Source organism: Fusarium poae, chromosome 4 (genome assembly GCF_019609905.1).
Source record: "Fusarium poae strain DAOMC 252244 chromosome 4, whole genome shotgun sequence".
NCBI classification, from domain to species: Eukaryota; Fungi; Ascomycota; class Sordariomycetes; order Hypocreales; family Nectriaceae; genus Fusarium; species Fusarium poae.
The window spans coordinates 8,176,606-8,198,262 of record NC_058402.1 but is presented as its reverse complement, the minus strand read 5'-3'; the positions used below and the strand labels follow the sequence as shown (position 1 = coordinate 8,198,262).

At 48.5% G+C, this 21,657-nt stretch overlaps 6 protein-coding genes across 6 annotated transcripts; 2 read left to right on the top strand and 4 right to left on the bottom strand.

Annotated features, from left to right (window-relative positions):
• Positions 1-1,966: 1,966 nt before the first annotated feature.
• FPOAC1_012791 (uncharacterized protein) lies at positions 1,967-3,081 on the bottom strand (the record flags this gene model as incomplete). Its single annotated transcript, XM_044857139.1, has 3 exons — positions 1,967-2,418; positions 2,475-2,915; positions 2,991-3,081. 3 exons carry the CDS (start codon positions 3,079-3,081, stop codon positions 1,967-1,969), a joined length of 984 nt encoding a protein of 327 aa, XP_044704452.1.
• Positions 3,082-3,614: 533 nt separating this feature from the next.
• Positions 3,615-4,817, bottom strand: FPOAC1_012790 (uncharacterized protein; the record flags this gene model as incomplete). Its single annotated transcript, XM_044857138.1, has 1 exon — positions 3,615-4,817. One exon carries the CDS (start codon positions 4,815-4,817, stop codon positions 3,615-3,617), a length of 1,203 nt encoding a protein of 400 aa, XP_044704451.1.
• A 1,017-nt stretch (positions 4,818-5,834) lies between these two features.
• ABC7 (ABC transporter 7) lies at positions 5,835-10,933 on the bottom strand (the record flags this gene model as incomplete). The annotated part of the gene is made up of 2 exons (XM_044857137.1): positions 5,835-10,790; positions 10,883-10,933. The coding sequence occupies 2 exons, from the start codon at positions 10,931-10,933 to the stop codon at positions 5,835-5,837; spliced, it is 5,007 nt and encodes a 1,668-aa protein (XP_044704450.1).
• A 3,017-nt stretch (positions 10,934-13,950) lies between these two features.
• Positions 13,951-15,580, bottom strand: SEC61 (translocon subunit; the record flags this gene model as incomplete). Its single annotated transcript, XM_044857136.1, has 3 exons — positions 13,951-14,026; positions 14,075-15,419; positions 15,571-15,580. 3 exons carry the CDS (start codon positions 15,578-15,580, stop codon positions 13,951-13,953), a joined length of 1,431 nt encoding a protein of 476 aa, XP_044704449.1.
• A 522-nt stretch (positions 15,581-16,102) lies between these two features.
• On the top strand, positions 16,103-17,570 carry FPOAC1_012787 (uncharacterized protein; the record flags this gene model as incomplete). Its single annotated transcript, XM_044857135.1, has 2 exons — positions 16,103-16,219; positions 16,269-17,570. 2 exons carry the CDS (start codon positions 16,103-16,105, stop codon positions 17,568-17,570), a joined length of 1,419 nt encoding a protein of 472 aa, XP_044704448.1.
• A 1,718-nt stretch (positions 17,571-19,288) lies between these two features.
• On the top strand, positions 19,289-21,610 carry FPOAC1_012786 (uncharacterized protein; the record flags this gene model as incomplete). Its single annotated transcript, XM_044857134.1, has 4 exons — positions 19,289-19,417; positions 19,513-19,818; positions 19,867-20,340; positions 20,390-21,610. 4 exons carry the CDS (start codon positions 19,289-19,291, stop codon positions 21,608-21,610), a joined length of 2,130 nt encoding a protein of 709 aa, XP_044704447.1.
• Positions 21,611-21,657: the final 47 nt, after the last annotated feature.

Below are 21,657 nucleotides of genomic sequence, written 5' to 3'. Positions count from 1 at the left end.
CACGAGAAACCCTACTGTCGATCGAGTTTTCAACCCATGGTCATCGGGCTGGCTACTATGCAATTGTTGTCACCTCAGTCATCCAGGTAAAGCTTCAGTTCAAACAACATACAGTATAACGGGTCAATGTGCCGACGAATAACAGCAAAGTTGACAGACAGGGGACGTGTTTGCGTGCATATGCGGACGCATCCATGGCGCGGTTGAGAGCGTGTCAACGCGTCCTGTCGACCACCCGGTTCTTTTCTTCCTTACCAGCTGTTGCAGAATTGGTATGCATTATTCAGGAGATAGACTACTCCCTCGGATCTTGATATCCCTAGAACCAAGCGACGGTTCTCACGCTGACTCGATGTGGGTTTATACCTTTAGGTGCACCGTAAAACGTCCATATAGCACAAGCCGCAAAACAGCTGAAGTGAGGTGAGGCGCTGAGCACGTTCCTGTCCAAACGCGCTGAAACGTGAGTCGCTCCCCTGCTTGGCTACCTACGCCAAACAAGGGTTGTGGGACGGCAAGCTAAGCTAGCCACTGCCCAGATGGGGTGTCTGAGACTTTTGACGTCTACCAACTCTAGCCAAGTGCACAAACTAGACGACTCAATTGCTTCTTATTGTGGTCAACTAAACCGACCAAGACTCTTAGGTGCCCGGGGTTGCTTCTTTCCGGTCTGAATTGGCCTTGTCCCCATATAATTGATCACCAACTCCATCGAGTCGAGTCAAGCAGTCGTTTTGCGATAGGAGAATAACTTCAAAACCAACAAACACACTACGACATATGTAGACGCCTCGACCTATAGAACAATCTTGCGGTCCTCCCTTGCATGACAAACGACACTAGCAAGTCACTGCTTTGCCGAGTCCTGTAACTAGCCAGATCTTTGGGGTCAGAAAGCATAAGACCCGCCGACGCCAAACCTTCGTTGTTCATTCAGCCGTTAATGCCTGATCTTTATTCTTTTCTCAAGGTACACATACAGTTGTCCTGAATCCACATGGGTACTATACGGACTACATCACAACAGCAATCAGCAAAATGAAATCCATGGAAGGAAGTCGACATCTCACTGACGATATCAGGATTCAGAATCCATTCTTTTGACAACCATCAAGCCAGACTATGCACATGCAACGATTCACACTGGACTGCATCTCTGCCCCATTTAGTCAGCGGGCTATCTTATGCCGCCATGGCTAGCTAGGCTAACTATTTGTTGCACAATGTCTAAATAAAGATGTGCGGAATGTGTCTGTGCAAGAGCACGCTATGCGGCACGCTTTGACTGCATTGCATTCTCAGAACAAGTGTCACCACGGCCCAGTGTGACTTTTGGAGCACAAACCCACAACCGAAGCGTATCATATTGGAACTCGATTCAGGTTACCGGACCTATTGTGCTTATACAGTTGAGACCCCGTCCGCCAATGTTCGAAATCCGAAACCTCTGTCGGTTTTTCCTTGCCTATAACCCGTTGTCATATAGCTAAACAACAATACTATGAATGCGAAAATTCTAAGAAATCCCTCATGTTGGGTCAAACTTCACTTGCACTTGTTAGGCTATTCGACAATTGTCTCAGCTCCCTTGGTTTATTGCATACCAATGACAAAAAGTCTCGTCAGACGATCAAACTATTGAATGTGTGCTACGTTGGACCCAGGGTCTTGGAATCACGATTGTATGTAGAGTTATATAACGGACTTTATGGTGTAGCACCATGGTAAGCGAGCCGTGCTATAGTGATATTGATATATGTGTCGCATCAGATGGACGCGATAGATCGATGTGCCTGTCTATATGTTCATCTTTGTGGGGGATAGGAGTGCTACTAGTTGAAGCACAACACGCTGTTAGCACGAACCTTTGAAAGCATCCCATTCTGTATGCTGAAGAAAAAAATGAAAATAATCGTCTATCCAAACAACGTTTATGTAAATTTTCGTCTAGATAACTCATCTTCAGTTATAGATCTCTCATGACTTCCTCAACAGCCCTAGCAGCCATTCTTTTCCTTTGTTCCTCTCCCATACCTTCCCCCGCCTCCCTCACCGCTTGTAACTTTCTCATCATCTTTTCAATCTTGGCAATCTCTTCCTCATCAAGGTCTTCCAGACCTCCGGCAGCAGGTGCTTCAGATGCGCCCTTGCCCGCTGTGTCTGTGTCTGCATCTTTAGGCTCCTCGACATCCTCCTGGCTTGCCTCCCATATCGCCCGTCTCAAACCTTCGAAATCAGTCTTGTCGAACCCAAAGCCCATCTTTTGAGGATCAAGGTCTTTTTTGTCCTCCTCTTCGGCGCCTCCTTTCGCAGAACTAGTCTCGAAATCGCCAAATTCAGAATCTGATAGTGGCGCCTCGAGCTCTGACCAGTCGTTTGCTTCCAGAGCTTCCTTAACACGTGCGACTCCCGTTTTCTCTGCATGTTTCGTCAGTGATTTACCCCTAATAAAAGTGATATATCGCGGAGCATACCTCCAAACTCGTTACGGCCAGTGTCACCTTTTCCTCCGACGGATACAAACTCCAATCCCGCCTCGGCACAGATCTCGTCCCATTCCTCATCATGCCCGTCACCCCCAATACCGATAGCCAGTCCGACTCCGTCCCACTCCCATCCTCCGAGTCCCTTCTTCAGGACCTTGCCGACATGCTCTACCAGATCCTTTGCCGGGTGGTCCTTTGAAGATGAAACGGGTCCTGCAGTGAATACGACCATGACACCTCCAAGAACGGCGAGAACTTCGGCCGCTTCTTCTGACAGGAAGGATTCCGACCAGTCGGAAGGCGATCCGATGAGGTCGAGCCAGATAGGCACTGTTGTAGAGTAGTATGGTGTTTTGAGTGAGAGTGGATGTGTTGAGCCTGCAAGACCAAGAGTAGGGTCTGGTGATTCCGGTGCTGTTCCCGTGAGGTCTATCCTGTGTTAGTCCACCATGCCAAGCCTAACTTGAGGCAGAATGAATAATAATTATCAATATGTGTATTCACCTTTTACCAGTTTTGACAAGACGGCCGTTTCGTTCTCAAGGGACACGGCCAATATTCTTCTTGAGCTGGAACTCATCTCTTCTTCAGCCATGATGACGTGTATGAGTTCAATCCTTGTAAGTTGTAAGTTCCTGTATTCAATATTGTGCTATGCGTGTTTAAAAAGACTGCACTGTCAAGTTGGTTGAGCTTGATGATTGAGATTGGTAAGGGATGTGTAGATGATGAGTGAGCGAACCATTGGTGGGGGAAGAAAGATAAGATAAGGGACAAGTTACCCTATAGCACGCGTCCCGAAAAGTTTAAGCAATCATTTTGCCCATGATCGAACTCTGTGAAGTATTTAAACACCGGATTTCACTGTGTTTTAATAAAACTTACTTTTTCAACATTAAACGGTGGTTGAGTTTTATATAATGGTTTTGTTGTAGTGTATCTGCTAGCATCTCGTCACCCAAGTTCATGATTGCGTATTGGCCAAACACTCTAAATTATCAAGACTATATGAGCTGGGAATCGTCATGAATCATAATACATAAAAACAAACAATGCATTTTGTTGATACGCCCGCTTTCATGCATGCAACCGGAACAAAAGGAGTGAATCCCCCAAAACACCATCCATCTACCTATTGCACGGCGAATGTCGCCCACTACCCTCCCCATCTCCACCCCATCCAAACGTCCTCTGCAAGATCCCAAAACCAGCTCTCATACCCCTCGCAGAGTCCTCAGCCCCAGGAGCAACATACGCATCGTCGATATCATCCTGGCTTAATCGACCCCTGCGTCTCGCCTTGATGGCCTGCTGTATCGGTCGTCGCCAGAGTCGACACCACTGATCTTCACTCATACATGCATAACGCAGTGTGCCCTGTCTGTCAGGACGACTCATGGACCATTCCACGTAGACTGTTTCGTACCATCGTGTTCGGAGAGATATCCACGGCCAGGAAAATAACCACAGGAGAGTAAAGTAGAAAAACAGGACTATCCATCGGGTAAGACGCCATCGGTTGGTACGACAATTGTTGTAAATCTCCACGCGGGCATTTGTTGTAGGAAACGTAATGTTGATTTCTCCACGATATCCCGTTTCCCGGACAAGATTCTCCAATCTTGACCCCACGAGTGCAAAATCCCACCCCGTGATACGTCGCTCCAGCACAAACGCTTTGAGACCGGCTTTGTTGGTGCAATACCGATAACACCACTGCGACACTCCTGGTGTGCCTTCCTCAGGTGGTCCTCTACCGCCGAATCCAGGTGCCCGGGTCATTTTGGCTGTTCCACGACGTACCTTGTCAAAATTGTTGACAGCGCGGATACGTCTCCATGAGCGACGCGTAGCCATCTCCTGGTACAGAAGCGGGGTGAGTTCAATATGAATGTCAAAGTCGATCCCATTCTTGCTCTCGCCAGACTTGCGGTCAACGCCCTGAACACGAACATACGGTCTCGGCGGCTCCTTGGCGAGATCATTGACGTGCTGCTCCAGAAACTCGGGGTCCGTATCAAGACGCTTGTCGAGATAGTAGACCGTCTTGTCATTCGACGTGCCCTTGAAGGGATGGATTCCAAGGGATGAAGTGCTCATGGGCAAGAGGTCAAATGGGTTGGCGTGAGGTCCTTCATTATCGACTACAGTGTAGCTAGGAGGCGGATCGTCATCCTCTGAGCGATCTGTGTAAGGTTGATGTTGATGTTGATGCTGGTCTTCTGGGTAGTGATGAAGAGGCATGTGTGAAGTCGATGTTTGAGCTGATGATGCTACACTCTCCGAATCCAGATGCGGAGGCGTCTGGGAAACGACAACCCGAGGGTTCATGCTGTAGAGTTGCCTATTTACCTACAGCAGAGAGAAGGAAAAGGGTTTTACGCCCTTTGGCGGATGTCGAGATGGAAAGTCGGGAAGAGTCGTCGTAGTCCAACCCCCAAGTAATTGGATATGGAGAGAGAGGGAGCACGTGCCCAACCAAAAATCGCCACAGCCCAGCGGTACAGTAACACTACAGAAGAACTAGAAATGTCAATGACAGACGTGGCCTTGTATTGGCTGTAGCAATTTTAACTTTTTGAGGGGAAAATGAGGGGTGAAAAAGGAAATCACGACAAGAGAAGAGAGGAGTTTGTTTTTAAATACAAATAATAGTTAAAAGACATACACGTTGCCAAGTCGATCATGTCGTCTCGTGGGTGACGAGGCGAGAAATACGTACCCTTATTTATAGGCGCTTTCAGCCCGCATACAGTCTTTGTTTTGTTGCCTGAGCGTACCTAGCGTCAAGGGGGGCTGGCTCCCTGGCTCCCTGTAACTATTGAATTCAACAAGGGCTAAACAAGGAACGGAACTGCTTGTTGTAAAAGACACGAATGATCAACACGTAGACTATTCTTTACCGAATAATCTATGCGGAGAAGCTCTCTAACCCGCATTACAGGCCCACATCGGCATTAAAGATGACTTTGTCAGAAGACACGACTAGTGATCCAACATCATGACCTGTCTAGTGGGTAGTAGCCCAAGTCTTAGGAGACAAAAATAAGTAGTCTAAAAACCATAGTCCAAGGGGCATAAGCTGATCTACTAATTTCGTCTCTTGTGCTTCTAGCGGTCAATGTTTCTGATATCCCGAGGCCTCTTCAATGTGAGGAAACATTGATACTAAACATCACTTTTAAACACAACAAATACTATTCAAAACTTATTAATAGGCAAATGCCTTCTATACTTTTGTATTCAAAGTCAGGCTGTACATATAAATGTTGCCTATCCATTATACAAAGAAAAACTTTGTACTTGTCAATCCTCCTCTTCTATCCGTAGTGACAGCTTTTCTTTCTCCTATGAATCGTCAACTAGACGTCCGGAATCCCACTTCTTCTTGGCTGCCTTGAGAAGTACATCCAGCTCTCCGCTCATGTCACACATGCTACGGAATGTACCCTCTTTGTTGTTGATGAGCTCCCACGGATGAGCATACTCCACCACCTGACCCTTGTCAAGAACCAGCACCTTGTCATAATCCACAATGGTAGCCAATCGGTGAGCGATCGTGATCACTGTACCTGTGAGCTCTCGGATCGTCTCTTGGATCTTTGAGTCGGTAGCGTAGTCGATGGATGCTGTTGCTTCATCCATGACCAACACTGTAGGCGTCTTCAGCATGGCTCGAGCCAGACACAAAAGCTGACGTTGTCCTTGCGACAAGTTGGTACCTGAGGCAGCCACAGGTGATTGGAGGTTCAGGAAGATGTTCTTGTTGGTCTTGGCAGTAGGCGAATCAGGAACTGTGGGCGTAGGCGGTGATGTTGCAGGCTCATCGGGTCCAATGAGTTGCACCCTTCGAAGAGCCGCAAAGATTTCATCATCTGTGTATTGGTCAAAAGGATCCAGGTTGCTTCGGATCGATCCATGGAATAATGTGGGATCTTGAGGCACGATAGTGATGTTCTCTCTCAAATCTTGAAGACCAATGCTGCCAATGTCAAGTCCATCAATGAGAATCTTGCCTTCGTCTGCCTCTAGTGCGCGGAAAATAGCAAGAGCCAATGAACTCTTGCCTGCACCAGTTCTTCCAACAATGCCAACCTTTTCTCGAGACTCAATCTTGAGAGTAATGTTCTGCAAGACTGGGTTGAGTTCCTTGCGGTAGCTAGTTGTGTAGTCGACAAACTCGACGGATCCCTTTTGCGGCCAGTCGACAGGGGGTCGGCTGTCCTCCATAATGGCATCGGCTTCCTGCTCAACATCCAGATATTCCTTGATACGTTCCATAGAGTTCATGTTCTGTTCGTTGATGGCATAAAGTCGTACAAGCCACAAGACACTCTCGGTGAAACTCAAGGCATAGCTGAGGGAGATACCAGCTGCACCAGCATCGGTCTTACCGAGGTTAAGGATGAGGAACATGCCAGCGAAAAAGGCAACCAAGTCTCCAACAAGATCAGCCCGGAAGGCCAGCCATCTATTGCAAGCCCACAGGTAGATAAAGGGTCGACTCTGAACGTTGACCTTTTCCAGGTTATCCCGAATAAATCGTCGCTCGTCACCATAAGCTCGAATGGTTGTCATGCCGCTCAGGGTTTCGCCGAATTGCTGGAACAGGGGACTGCGCTGAACTGCCTCAAGTCGCTTGAGATCGCGCGAGGCACGAAGGTAAAAGGCAGCGATGAGGTAGAACAACACAGAAATACCGGCAGCGGCATAGAGGAACTTGGGTGTGATGTATGTGATGAGGCCAACTGTCATCATAAGAGAAATGCCACAACTGATCACACCAATGGCAACCGGTGCAATCTCTTGGTCAACCGCCTCGAGATCCTTGCTGAAGCGGTTCATCAATTGACCGAGTGGGGTGACATCAAAGAACTTGAACTTAGCCCGCGTTACAGATGCGATCAGTCGGTTGTGGAGATGCTCCGATGCTGTCAGCGAACCCAAGAATACCCAAAGATCTCTGAACAAGGCTGCAAGAGCACCAGCAATTCCAATGGCAGCGAGAACAGTCAGGTAGTACATAGCATTGACGTTCTCGTGTCCGGCTTGCAGGACGATTGCTCCATTGAGTTGTTCAGGGGTGTCGTCTGCAGAACCAAATCGAACCGCGTTGGCAAAGCTGACCTTGGAGAATTGCGAGGTAGAGTAGGCGTTTGACTTGGCCTCCACTCCCACAGGACCACCCTGTTCCACGTATTGGTTCGCCCACTCCCTGACCCAGAGGTTGGTAGCCAGTCCAGAGATTTGCTGGGCAACAAAAACAAACAGAGCAACGACCCAGAACCACCATGGTCCCATAGCCTGAAGATAAAGCTTGAGAACTGGCCACTTGACTGAACCGGTGGCCTTGGTCTCCTCCATGGCATCCTTCTTTGGTTTGCTCTTAGTATCCTTGGAGCTGTCCACGCCGTCGAGGGCATCACCCTGACCGTTTACCGTGGTCTCATCGTCGCCGACGCTGGAGGGAACACGAGAAGGAATTCTCGAGGGGTTGGCCGATCCTGGGTGAGACTTTTGGATCTCCTCACCAAGCTTGCCAGAAGCAATTACCTCTGCGGAGGGGCCCTGGATTTCAACTCGGCCATTCTCGAGCAGCACGACGTATTCAGAGGAGGGAACACAAAGTGTCGTGTTGTGTGTCACAAGAATACAAGTACGGTTCTTCATGAGCGGTCCTCGGATGCAGTTGCTAAAGATCCACTGCGCAGTGTGAGAGTCGACAGCGCTCAGACAATCGTCGAGCAGGAGATGAGCAGAGTTGGAGTAGAGTGCGCGAGCAAGTGAGATACGTTGCTTTTGCCCACCAGAGAGTGTGATGCCCTTTTCTCCGACCAGAGTTTCGTCGCCGTTGTCGAGAATTTGAAGATCGCGCTCCAAAGCACAAGCCACAATAACATCGCGGTATCGTTGTTCCTCAAACGGCATAGAGAAGAGAATGTTTTCGCGAACATTAGCATTGACCAACCAAGCAGCCTGTGCCACGTATGCGATCGTGTTGGCCAGGCCGGTCTCGGGATCGGGATGAACTTCCTCTCGGCTGCGACCACCAGGACAGTAGACGCCTCCATCTATCAAAGTCATTTCGCCAAGGAGACCCATCAGCATTGATGTCTTTCCTGAGCCGGTAGGTCCTGCGATAATGTTGAGTTTGCCAATCTTGAAGTCAATGTCCACGTCCATGAGTCGGAATGCACGAGTGCTGTCCTCGGAAACAGTCTCTTTGCTGCCCCAGCTCAGGGTGGCGTTCTTGAAACCAATTCGTCTGACACCATCCTCATCAACGTTGTCCAAGCCGAGTTGAATGTACTTGTCAGTCTCTTCTTCCATGAGGAACTCCTCAACACGGTCAATGGAAACCTTGGTTTCCTGAACGTGGGCGAACATGTCGCCAAATTGATCCAGCGGAACACGAAGAAGCATGAAGAGGGAAATAGCCGTAAAGGCAATTGATGGCTTCAGGGGTTTGTTCTCAACAAAGGTGTAAACAAGGAACGAGAAGAACGTAATGAGAACGGGCACGGAGTTCCAAATAGCAACAGCCAATGCCCAGACCATGAATCGCGAGCGCAGCGCCTTGAGCTCAGCTTGGCGCTTCTCATCAATGATGCGGCCAAAGCGCTGCTCCCAGGCAAAGTACTTGATGATGCGAATATTTTGCAACACTTCGTTGGTAACATTAGTACGCTTGTCGGTAGCTGCAAGGATTCTCTTGGAAGTGATGGTGAAACCACGAGCAAGACCGTAGTTGACAGGCAAAAGGACAATCATGACGACAATACCAGGGATCGCACTGAGACCCATGACCTGCCAAAGCAAAACAATGGCAACAATTAGCTGAGTAGGTGCAGAGGCACACAAGAAATGGAGGTAAGCTGTAACCTCGGAGATCTTGAAACTGTCAATGGACATGAGGTTAATAATGGTTCCCAGATTGGCCTGCTCGTCGTTGGAATCGTCCTTCTTGTCATCCTTGATGCTGTCATTGGCGGATTCAGCATCGTTGGGTGTAGCTTTCTTATCGTCCTTCATGCCCAGCGCTCGCTTGACCTTGCCCATGAAACCATCCTGAGCTTCGTCACCTTTTGTGGATTTAGGCTTGTCCTCGTCGAGCAACACCTTGTCCTTGCCAGAAGCGGCCTTGCGACGAAGGGCTTTGGCATAAATGTCGCCAATGATGAGAGCTCGGACTCGGATACAAATCTTGCGACCAATCCAGAGAGCTTGGTTATCAGCGTATGAACGTATGAGGTCGACTACGGGGAGGCCAATAACGTAAAGCCAGAGAACGTTAATCGGCCTATCGTTCTCTGAGACGGTACCGTAGTTTTCGACAAATTCGAGAATCACCTTGAGAAGAAGGGTCGGAGCAAAGGTAAAGAGACCAGCAAGGACGGCGAGTGCGCACTGAATTAGGAGATCCCTCTTGAAGTATTTGAGAAGGTGCATGGCAAGAGATCCCGTTCGCTTCATTTGACGGTAATCGGCAATAACAGCAGCGGCCTTGTCCTTGGGAAGCAGATTCCAGACATGCTCCATTTCCATAGGAGCCTTCCAGCCCTTCCAGACGATCGCATCAACCCAGCCAAACACAGCAAGTGAAAACAGACTGGCCAACGGCTCGCGCGAAGGTTCAATGCCGTCCTCCCATTCCAACAGAACCGTCTTGTTGCCCTTTCTAGTGGTCATTGCCATTCCGAAGAGGAGCGTAATGAGGCCAAACTCGATAAAGGTCGTGATCTGATCGACTTGGCTGATACCATCTTGGAGGAAAGCAGAGCGGAAGAGGAAAATGGAGATAACCCAGTTGAAGCTGTAAAGGAAAGCTGTGTGGTTCCAGAGATGCGGGCCTCGCCATTTCATAGCACCTAGAATGAGACGCAAGGTTGAGAGGACGAAAACGTAGATCCAAATAACAAGCCCAGTAATCGCCGCGGCATGGCTATGGCGACCTTTGCTGCCAGAGGAGAGTTGGATAACATTGACAGCAACAAGACCGGCAATGGCGAGTTCTTCGACGATCTGCGAAATCACTTGTCCAGATGGGGTGTCGGATTGAACAATGGAGCCTCGAGTTGTGGTCTTGACAAGGGCCAAACGACCTCCGTTAATCTCAAGTGCGTCATCATCGTCGGAATCATTAATCTGTTCGGGAGGGAGATCGGTATGGCTGTGTCGGCGGTCATCGGTTGAAAGCTGTTGATACCTAGCTTTTGATTTAGACCAGGAGCTTAGAGCACGAGCTATGGTGGTCCAGGCAATAAGCGCAACGGAAAGAAAAAGGGCGATCAGAGGAAAGAGGATCTGCAGATAGCTAGAGTAGCACAAGAATTGGTCAGCCAGTCAATTGCATGGTTAGAGAGACAAGGGAGCACAAACTCTTGTCGGAAACAGACACTGAAATCATCAATCCCCCATACAGGCCCCTCACACCGCGCAAACCCCATGGTTTCGGATTATTGCTGGTAATAAAGTGTCGAACTCACTGGGGGTGAGAGACGGCCGCGGAGGCGGAAAGCGAGAAATTCGCGGCGATGGTGCGACAATGAATAGAAGAAAATCAGACGGTATGAGTTCGGGGCAGATGATTCATCCCAAGGTGGGTTGCACGCGTTGGACCGGTAGCGGTAGCGGTAGCTGCGGCGTCGGAGGTCTCGTCGAAGATCAAGGTTCCTTGTCGCAAGTATCCTGGTCAAATGTGACTAGCAGCTGATGGTTGTCGAATCGCAATTGCTTTTCCGAAAGGCGTCGCAAGTAATATTCCGACAATCGCAGAAGATGCTGATGTCGTTCGTGATTCGCCTGTTGATATAGAAAAACGAGCCTACAGAGGTTTGTATGTATACTCTGAGCTTGGTCTGGCGAATGACGTCTTGTTGTAGAGACCGTAAACAACTAAAAGTATACGTCAAGAAAAAAAAGGGAAAATAAGGAAAAAAAAGATGTTTGTACTGGATGCCGATGGAGGCGAATAGATGAAGAATACCTACAGTCGAAAACCAACAATAGTCTTTGACTGTACCTACTCTACATGTAGGACGGACGAAGGAGGGAGGGAGGGAAGGAAGAAAGAGTTGAAGAGAGGAAGAGAGGCCGTTGAAGAAAAGAAGACGATGCAAGGCCAGTCCCAAACAACACAAGCCTGGAGATAACAAGACCAAACTCTTGTTGGTTGGATGGAGAAAGTGGAGGTCGCAAAAGGTGTGTCGGTCAAGTCAGGGAGGTGCAAGTTCGTGAAGCTTTAGTGGAGCAGGTCCAGGCAAGGTAGACGATGCGAGCGATGGATGCGATGCAACTGAACCTGCATTCTACAGTACCTTAGTACTACTAGCCTGGATTGTCTGGGTCATTCCTTGAACATTGTCTCGTTCAATTTCCTATCCCTCAGTAATTGGGTCCAAGTCTCGGCAGTGTGTACTATACATGCCAGCCTCGATACATTCTCTCATAAATGGTTCACTCTCTATCCATGCATCACGAGGCTTTATCAAAACAAACATGTAACTACCTCTATGAATGATGCCAGAGTGATACCCCAGTTCTATGACGGGGCTGCGGGGACCATGTACCTTGACTAACTACTCCGCTTCAAGCAGGTGTCAGTTCGTCAAGATTCCATATCATTTTACCACCGTGAAATTGAATTGGTTACTCGATTGTTTGAAGCATCAATCGAAACAGAATCCTACTGATTGATATCGATCCTTGTCGCCGGCCGAGTCACTGGTCACAAGCTCATGTATGAACGTTAAGCCATTGTCTCAGAAAGCTCCATCATACCCAGGCCTCGAACAGTTAGTGTCATGACTCAAAGGTACCTGGTCCAGCTTAGAGAATTGGGCTTTGTGACATGTAACTCATTACAACATCCATATTACAAATGCCAGCCATGACGTTATGACAGCTTGGCTCGGATATCAGACCGTGTCCTCTTGGCTTGGACGGCCTGACTCATGAAAAAGGGCAAACTTTGTTGACAGCTAATTATGGACAGCAATTCTTAGCTCTGTTGTTTGTGAATCAAATGCCAGTATAACCTTGTCTAATTTCACAGCACGCGCCTCACGTCTGGTAGACACGGTGACGATCTGGGATCATGATCTTGCTCAGCTCAAAGAACAATTTAAATCATTTAGTCGGTTTGTTTACTTTTCTGCACTTTAGTAAAGAGTAATTACCCGACTATTGTTCTACCGCTCTGACACAATGCGGTCAAGGAACTTAGTCGTCAACATACCCTACAAGGATGCTATCCACACAAGCTGAAGTCTTGGGCTGCTGTTCATTTCAAGCAAGGATCATGCCTCCGGAAGCTTGCAGCAGAAGAGGAAACATCCCAGCCACCATACAATCTAAGTGTAAACTAAAGATTGGGGGATGATATGCAGAAGTACGGTCTGCCCAATCACCTACGTCGATCTTGAAGGCTTCAATGGCCTGACTCTATGACCTACGAGTATTGTATACCCAAACACCTGCGTAGTACCTCATCGCCGCCGTAGGTCAATCGCACTACTTGGCCGTCGTTCGTCCTCAGCCTCAAGATATGCAAAAGGTAAAAACAATCACTTCGTCCTCTTATCTGATTGGTCTTTTGAACAAATCTCACGAACCCTCACCGCCGGATCACAGCTTCCAGATTCTCACTCGCCTATCACACCAACCCGCTGCTACTCCAGGTCCCTTGTGAAGCTCCCCCACGTTTTCCGGTCGTAAATGTGGTTACACTCAACGTCTTTGTCCAATTGAAGCTTGATTATTAGCGGTATACTGGGTGTATTCCTGTTGGACCTCGTGCCGTGATGCGAGGGCCTCATGGCTGCAGGACCGGTGAGACTTGCAGTGCTTTGAAGTGAGACAACAAGTCAAGACTCTAGTAACACATTGGGGCATCATAGAGCACAAGAGACGGAATTTATAGGTCAGTTTATGCTACTAGGATCAGACTTCTGGCTATTAATATTTGTACCCCAAAACATGACCACGTTTCTGTTACCTGCCCCGGAATGGGACAACCAAGGAAGCTTTAACAACATGCAACTTCGACATGTCTTTGTTGCTATGTTCTTGACCCTACCCTGTATTTCATCCATGCAAGAACTTTAAACAACAGCACAATGGTGGCATTAAATTTGTCATTCATGATCATTCTCGAGTTATAAACTCCATACTAAAGCCTTCCATGCGGCCTCGAGACATGACGCTCCTCTTCAACTAACCCATCATGACAGCTCTTGGGCTATTTTTGTAATGTTGACACGGCAGACATAAATCACTGCCCCAATACCCTTTCCAACCAATTGACATCACTTCCGACTCCTCCGGCTTTAGCAAGGAAACAAAAAACATGTTAACTATTTTATCTTTCTCATCCTCTTATCTGTTGATACATAATATACCCGTCCTTAACGGGTCCCAACGTTGAGGCTGAATCAATCGTGGCACTCGTTCGTTTCGATGGCTCTTAGCCCATGATCATGCCCTTCATACCAGACATATCACCCTCCTTGGCGGCGATTTCAAAGTAGCCGTAGATAATTCTGCATAATGTTAGTGTGAATCCTCAATTTTGGAGTGGCTAAACTTACGTGACAGCAAGGAGAGTACCGGTACCAGAGCCAAGAGCGCCGAGAAGGTCGCTGGTGACAGAGAGGGCACCAATGCAAGCACCACCGAAAGCGGCGGCAGTAGGAATGATGCGCTTGAGCTCCTTGTACATGGACTGGTCACGGTGACCGGCCATAACAAGACCCTGATCCTTGAGCTGCTTGGCAACATCACGAGGGCTGGAGCCGGAAACCTCGATCCAAGTCTTGGAGAAGAGAGCACAAGCACCGAGCATGTAGATGATGTAGGCGCTCATGTGGATAGGGTCGAGGAGAGCGTCCTTCATGCTCTGGGGAGGAGACATGTAGTAGACGAGACCGGAAGCAGCGTGGAGCTGGGAAGAACCATCCTTAGCCTCCCAGACACCGAAAAGACGGACGAGGAGGTTCTCAGAGAAGCGAGAGTAGAGCATCTGGCTGATAAGGAAGACGTTGGAAGAGAGAGCGGACTGCAGCATGATGGGCATGTTGGAGGTGTAGAACAGGCGAACGGGGTAAGAACCACGAGCACCACGCTGGCGAGAAGACTTGACGGGGATCTCGACACGGAAACCCTGGAGGTAGATGACAGCGGCGAAGACGGCAATGGTGGCCAGGAGGTTCATGATGTTGGGAAGGTTCTGGCGGTAGAAAGCCTCCTGGAGAGCTCGCTGCTTGTTGGGCCAGGTGAAGAGAAGGTGGAAGAGGGCAATAACAGCACCCTCAAACTCGGGACCACGGCCAGTGTTGATGGTGGTGGGGGAGAAAGCCTTCCACATGATGGACTCGCAGATGTTGGTGGCAATGAACAGGGAGATACCGCTGCCAAGACCGTAGCCCTTCTGGAGCAACTCATCGAGGAGGATAACAATCATACCAGCAACAACCAGCTGGAGGATCAGAAGGAAGACAATACCGGCACCAAGGTCGGAAGGAGGTCCGTAGAGACCGGAGAAGACGTAGACAGTGGCGGTACCGGCGGAGAGGATGAAAGCCAGAAGCTTCTGGGCGGTCTGGTAAAGCTCTCGGTCGGACTTGAGGTCAAGGTTGACGTCGATCATGTGGGTGCCAGCAAGAAGCTGGAAAACCATGCCAGAGGAGATGATGGGGGTGATACCCAACTCCATCAGAGTACCACGGTTACTCGCGATAACCATTCGCAGCCAGTATAGAGGATCCGAGTTGTCGGAAGAGACGATACCGTAGAGAGGCATCTGGCTCATGACCAGGAAGATGAGGAGGGTGAGGGCCGTCCACATAAGCTTCTGGTTGAAAGGAATCTTGGTCTCCGGCTGCTGAACCTCTGGGAGGAACGGCACGAACGGTTTGACCAGGTCGAGGAATCGGACTGAGGAAGATCATGGTCAGCTTGAGCTTGATGATTCGGCACCAATTGCATTGTCAATGCGCGTATATTGTTGAGGTCGCGCGAGCTCAAACCTTGAAGCTGTAGAGCTTCGCGAAACATCCAGAAACAAGACAGAAATTGTGTGACTTACGGGAACTCATGGTGGGCGACGACACTAAAGGGAATGAACAAGAATTGGACTTATCATCCAATGCTGGAGAAAGAAAGAAAAAGGAAGATGCTGAGCTTAAAGAGCCCAAGCGATTTGAAGGGTCGATGGGAGAATTAAAGGAGAGCTGGGGGCGGAGGTAGGCGATCTGGCTTCAATGACCCAAAATGTAGATGTGTCCAATATTGGAGAGTGGAGTGGCACGTGACCTTCCCCAGCCAGGGGCGAAACAACGAGAGCTTCCCTGAGCTTCCAGTGGAGGGAGCCTCTAAATAGTGGATTGCTCTTTAGCTGCTCTTGCTAAATTGAACAAAGGGGCACGAGGGGTTTCAGCTACTGAGACCAATTACACGTAGCTTAACTTTTTGTGCCCCACTCTAAGTTTTTCCGCCAAATTGACTTTGGTTTTGCCTGTTCTGGAACATATTTTGAGATCGTTGACTCAACAGTGATTACTGTCATTTGAATACAGAGGCAGATACTAGCCTTGTTATTCATGGCACTCTCACCTTAGATGCTTCGCCGCCTGGGTCCTGTACTCAGGCGAAATGTCACTACAATGTCTGCGAGAAAACCTCCGGCTGCACCTCTTGTGGTTGTGCTAGGATCTACGGGCACGGGCAAGTCAGATGTAAGTCTCAAGCTGTACTATGTATACAAGACTCTCTGACATGAAATAGTTGGCAGTCGAACTTGCAACCCGATTGAATGGAGAAATCATCAACGCTGATGCTATGCAATTATACAACGGCCTACCAATCATCACTAACAAAATTACAGCTCAAGAGCAACGTGGTGTTCCTCACCATCTTCTTGGTCATATATCCCTGGATGAGCAACCATGGGATGTTGACGACTTTAAGCGAGAAGCTACTCGCACCATACGAGAGATTCGCGAACGAGGCAGATTACCTATTCTTGTAGGCGGATCGCAGTATTATGTCGATCCGATTCTCTTCAAAGAGGTTATTCTGGACGACCTAGAGCTGGACACCACCAAGTCGTTTCCCATCTTACAGGAGTCGGCCGAAGTTATGCTTCATGAGCTCCGAAAAGTTGACCCTGTCATGGCCGAAAGGTGGCACCCCAAGGATCGTCGAAAAATCCAACGTTCTTTGGAGATCTACTTGAGAAGCGGCAAGCGAGCATCAGAATACTATGCTGAACAACAAGCCCGCAAAGAAGCCGCACAAAAAGACGCCAACAAGGAACCTTGGGAGAACCTGTTGTTCTGGGTCTACTCTGAGCGAGAGGTGTTGACGGAGCGTCTGGATAAGCGAGTAGACAAGATGCAAACTAGTGGACTCATGGGTGAAGTACGAGAGCTTTACGATTTCAAGCACAAAAAAGAAGCAGAGGGTCAAAAGGTCGACATGACAAAGGGCATATGGCAGTCAATTGGCTACAAGCAATTTGAACCGTACTTATCTGCCATCGACGAAGGGCGAGAAGCTGCCGAGCTTGCGAAATTAAAGAGCGCCGGACTCGATAAGATGAAGGCGGCAACAAGACAATACGCCAGCTACCAAACTCGCTGGATCAGACTCAAGCAAATTCCACGGATACGCGAGGTTGGCCCAGAAGCTATGGGGAATTTATATCTCCTAGACAGCACCGATGTTTCTGCATATGGCAAAAATGTGGTTGAGCCTGCGGTCCAGCTGGCACAGCAGTTCCTTCGAGGAGAAGAACGTCCACGGCCGACAGAGATATCTGCACTTGCTCAAGAGGTTCTTACACAAGTTGGCAACCCTCCTCCTAAAGCAACACCGTGCAAACGAGTTTGCGAAATTTGTCACACGACATTGTTGACAGAGGAGGCCTGGAAGCAGCATTTGAGAAGTTCGACTCACAGGCGTGTTGTTCGCAGGAAGGCGAGGACGGCTCTTGTGCCGGTGGAACAGAAAAAGGAAAAGATAGAGAAGACTCGAGAAGATGAGGCAGACTCTGGTCCAGAGCTGGGGTCCATGTTCTCGAAATGATGAAATAGTTCAAGTTTCGAATGGACTACCAATCCGAAGCAAGCGGCCTTTATAATGGTCCGTCTAATCCACCACGGGAATGGTGATACCCAAGGACTTGGCCATCAATTTAATTCCTAGTTCATTGCATACTACCTTACCATGTGGAGCAATACTTTGTCTATAATGTCGAGTGTGCTCAGGACCACTTGAGACGTGACAGTGACAGCAAATAAGCCGTTGATCCGAGTCTCGACTATGGGTCTTCGGCATTTCAATTAAAGCAACTGCTGCAGAACTATGCCACGTAGTAGAAATATATATCCCTATGTGTCGTCGGCAGATTCGGTCACATCTGTTCTTCGGGGTTGACTCATATCCCGGTCTTTTATCGAGAGCGCCTATAGTATAGATGATGATGCATGATGAGATGTGCCCGGCATACAGGGGTATTTAAACTTCGGTGATTTTCTCAGGTAGACGAGGGAAGGTTCCAGGATCCCTGATGAAGTCATAAAGAGCTTGCGGAGAAGTATTCAAGCTTGTTGAAAGTTGGAACCAAACATTTAGTATCTGGCGCAAAATTGGCTTGCATAAGCCTCACGTGTGTAGTTTAAGCGGCTTAACCTCCCGAAGCTTCCGAGCTTTACGAAAAATCCATAACTTTAGTGTCGACTGTTATTCTTAAACGATTGAACTGAGTTTTATGCTGAAGATCAACAACTTTCTTTGGTGCACCGTATTCGTTTAGACAAGGCTGCTATTTAGTAGCGTCTCGGGTATCGTTCACGTCCACGTTCACGCATGATTGATCTGATAGTTAATTGCTAGTATATCATTTTGAGTCATCACCGTTGGCCCGTTGCGGCGGACTTGAATGCCAAAGTCCGCCGCTATTCAAAGAGGCGGTTCGCTCTCGGGCCCGAGTCCGCGTAATTGGTCCATTCGTACGAAGTCTCCAGTTGATTTTTAATCCATGTGAAACTATAATTGCATGTGTTTCTAACTGAACCTGATGGAATTGAGGCCAGGTATATGCAATGGTGATGTTGGGACTAGGAATCAAGGCAACAATATATCTGCCTATTAAAGCCCTAGTCAATTCACTTTATGATAAATAGGCAATACCTAGGAACTTGATCCTTCTTATACCCCTGAGCCGCAGCTGATACGGGATTCGCGGGTTCCGACATGCGGGTTTATGAATTATTCCTATTCCCTTGACATTTTATGCAGCGCGGCTCAGTTGACGACGTCCACTGCAACCTACTGACTGTAGTGAAGAAGCACAAAGAAAGCCCCTGGGTTACCTCCTTGCCCCTAAAAAGAGTCCCAGTCGGCTCTTGATTGTACCGGTACACTCGGGATCTTACGGTGTAGTCAGCCGCTGCTGCGTATCACTTTTGTCAGTTTTATAGTCTACTTCCTTACTTACTCCTACACTTTCTTATCATCTTTGTTTCATTTTCGGTACTATCTGATCTGATCCTTGAGCTGTATTTGCCCAATATCTGTGCCCCTCCCCCTCACCTGACCCCAGCGTGGTAGGAGCGGGCTTCAAAAAGACCCCAGTTTCCGCTTCCGTTGTTGCGCCTGTAACTTTTTACTCTAACGTTAGGTGGAGCTCACGCTGGCGTCATAGGATAATTTACTCGACACTCACTCACCTTCAAATCTTGACATCAGAATCGAGCTGAGTTGAGAGCTGCTGGTTATGTGAGACTTTTCTTTCGTCGGATATGTCAAATCAAAGCGCGTCTGGCCAGGGCTCGATCCCTCACAAGTCACCTCGAGTCCTGGCCTGTGTCTTGTGTCAGCACCGAAAGATCAAGTGTGATCGAAACACGCCCTGTTCGAATTGCGTCAAGGTACGTTGACCCATATCACTACCTATATACCTTGCCTGTATTATGGCGCTCCGAATCCTTTGTCAATATATAGGACCCGCGACTGACTTGCCAAGGCCAATGTCGCATGCACTCCCAGTACTCCAGCTCCTGCCAGGAAGCGCCGGAGACCAAATCAGGATCTTCAAGAACGTCTGGCGAGATGCGAGAATTTATTGAAGCAGTATGCCGATGGTTCTGTACCATCGCCAGCTACCATGACGCAATCGCCTGCTACTAATGGTTCTGTACATGATGCTTACCCTGCTACGCCGACCAACATTGATGGCCAGACCAAGTGGAAGCCAACAGGAAAGATGGTTAGAGAAGAGGGTGGTGTACGCTTCATGGATAGTTATCTTTGGGCCAATATCCACGATGAGGTGAGACTGACCGCTACTGACTAGTGAAGAAACTAACAATGAATCAAGCTTCAAGCTATGAGGGAGATTGTCGATACCGATGATCCAGAAGAAGCCAGTGTGATGGGCTCCGAGGACTTGAGTCCCGACTACGATATCGATCTTTTAATCCCATCAGACGCCTCGAACCGGTCTATCGAGGATCACCAACCTGATCCAGTTCACATCTTTAGACTCTGGCAATTGTTTGTTGACCGCGTCAACCCCTTGACCAAGATCATTCATGTCCCATCCGTCCAGCCATTTGCTTTAGAGATGGCTACCGATGTGAACAAGATCCCACTCAACTATCAGGCCCTGATGTTTGCCATCTTCACCATGGCGACAGTATCTCTATCCGAAACCGAATGTCTTCAGATGTTGGGAACTACCCGTGATCAAGCTTTGCGACGATATACCATTGGGACAAAGTTGGCACTGACCAAGTTCAACTTTCTAAAAAACTATGACATGGTGGCTCTGCAGGCCCTGCTGCTGTATTTGGTAAGATTTTTTCATGTATTATATGCAGTGTTGGTTGACTGGTGCATAGCTGTCTCTTCAAAACCGCTACGACCGCCATGCTGCATGGATTCTGAGCGGCATGGTTGTAAGAATTGCCCAGAAGATGGGTTACCATCGTGACGGTGACTATTTAGGACTCAACCCTTTCGAGACGGAGATGCGACGGCGCATGTGGTGGCAGATTATCCTACAAGACGCAAAGAATGCTCTGGTCTCTGGATTGAGTCATTCGCTTCTCCCAAGCAGCTGGGATACCAAGATGCCGCAAAACGTAAACGATGCCGATTTATTCCCTGGATCAGTTGAACCCATCCAACCTCGCGAAGGCCCGACAGAAATGGCATTTTGTATGATCGGCTATCAGATCGCAAAGTTTTTAGTCAACGCTGAATCTCTCCACGGCCATCCTGGTTTGGAAGCTGCTGTTATTGATGATTTTGAAGGTCAAGACCCCTCAAATGTTCCCAGTATCCAAGAGTACAGAGAACTGGTAGACACGCTGGAGGCAAATCTATTGGATGTGGAAGCCCGCTATATCGATCCGACCGCGGGAAATGTACATATTGCTGCCCTCAGCATTCGTCCAATGATCTGCAGTAAGATGAGGGAGATATTGGTACCTATGAGAGAACAGCCCGAGTGGCAGACTGGGGAAATCCGCGACAAAAAGGACAACCTCTTCAAGATTGTCTTGATGAACAACGAACACAGTACTGATGCTTACGGCATTATGGACGAAACGGGATTCCTTTGGTTCCTCAAATTCCATTTCCAGATCGACATCTTTACCGTCATGACGAAACAGCTTTGCCAACGACCGAGGGGCTCCCTTGCCGCCCGCGCTTGGAACATGGTTGAGAAGATCTATCATTACCACCCTGAACTCTGGGACATGACCCACAAGTCCAACTACATCCAAGCTCAAACAGTACTGAAGGCTTGGGACAACCGTGAACAAGCAAAAAGAGAAGATGGTCAGATTCTAGAAACACCAAGCTTTATCTATCGCATACGAGACGTTATATCGAGCGAAAGCCGAACTTCTGAGCCTTCGCCACAGCAGCCCATCACGCATGCCCCTGCAAATACTACCCAGATGACAGACCTCGATCCTTTCCTAGGCAATTATCTGGATGTTTCGACTCTTAACTGGGATATGTGGGGGCCCATGACCCAGCCACCACCACAACAACAAACCCAACTACCGATGCAATTATATGGCAATTTTCCAATGGGCAACATGGGCTAGGGTTGACAGTCAGGACGAAAATAGGCGAAAGCATGGTATGGACGAAT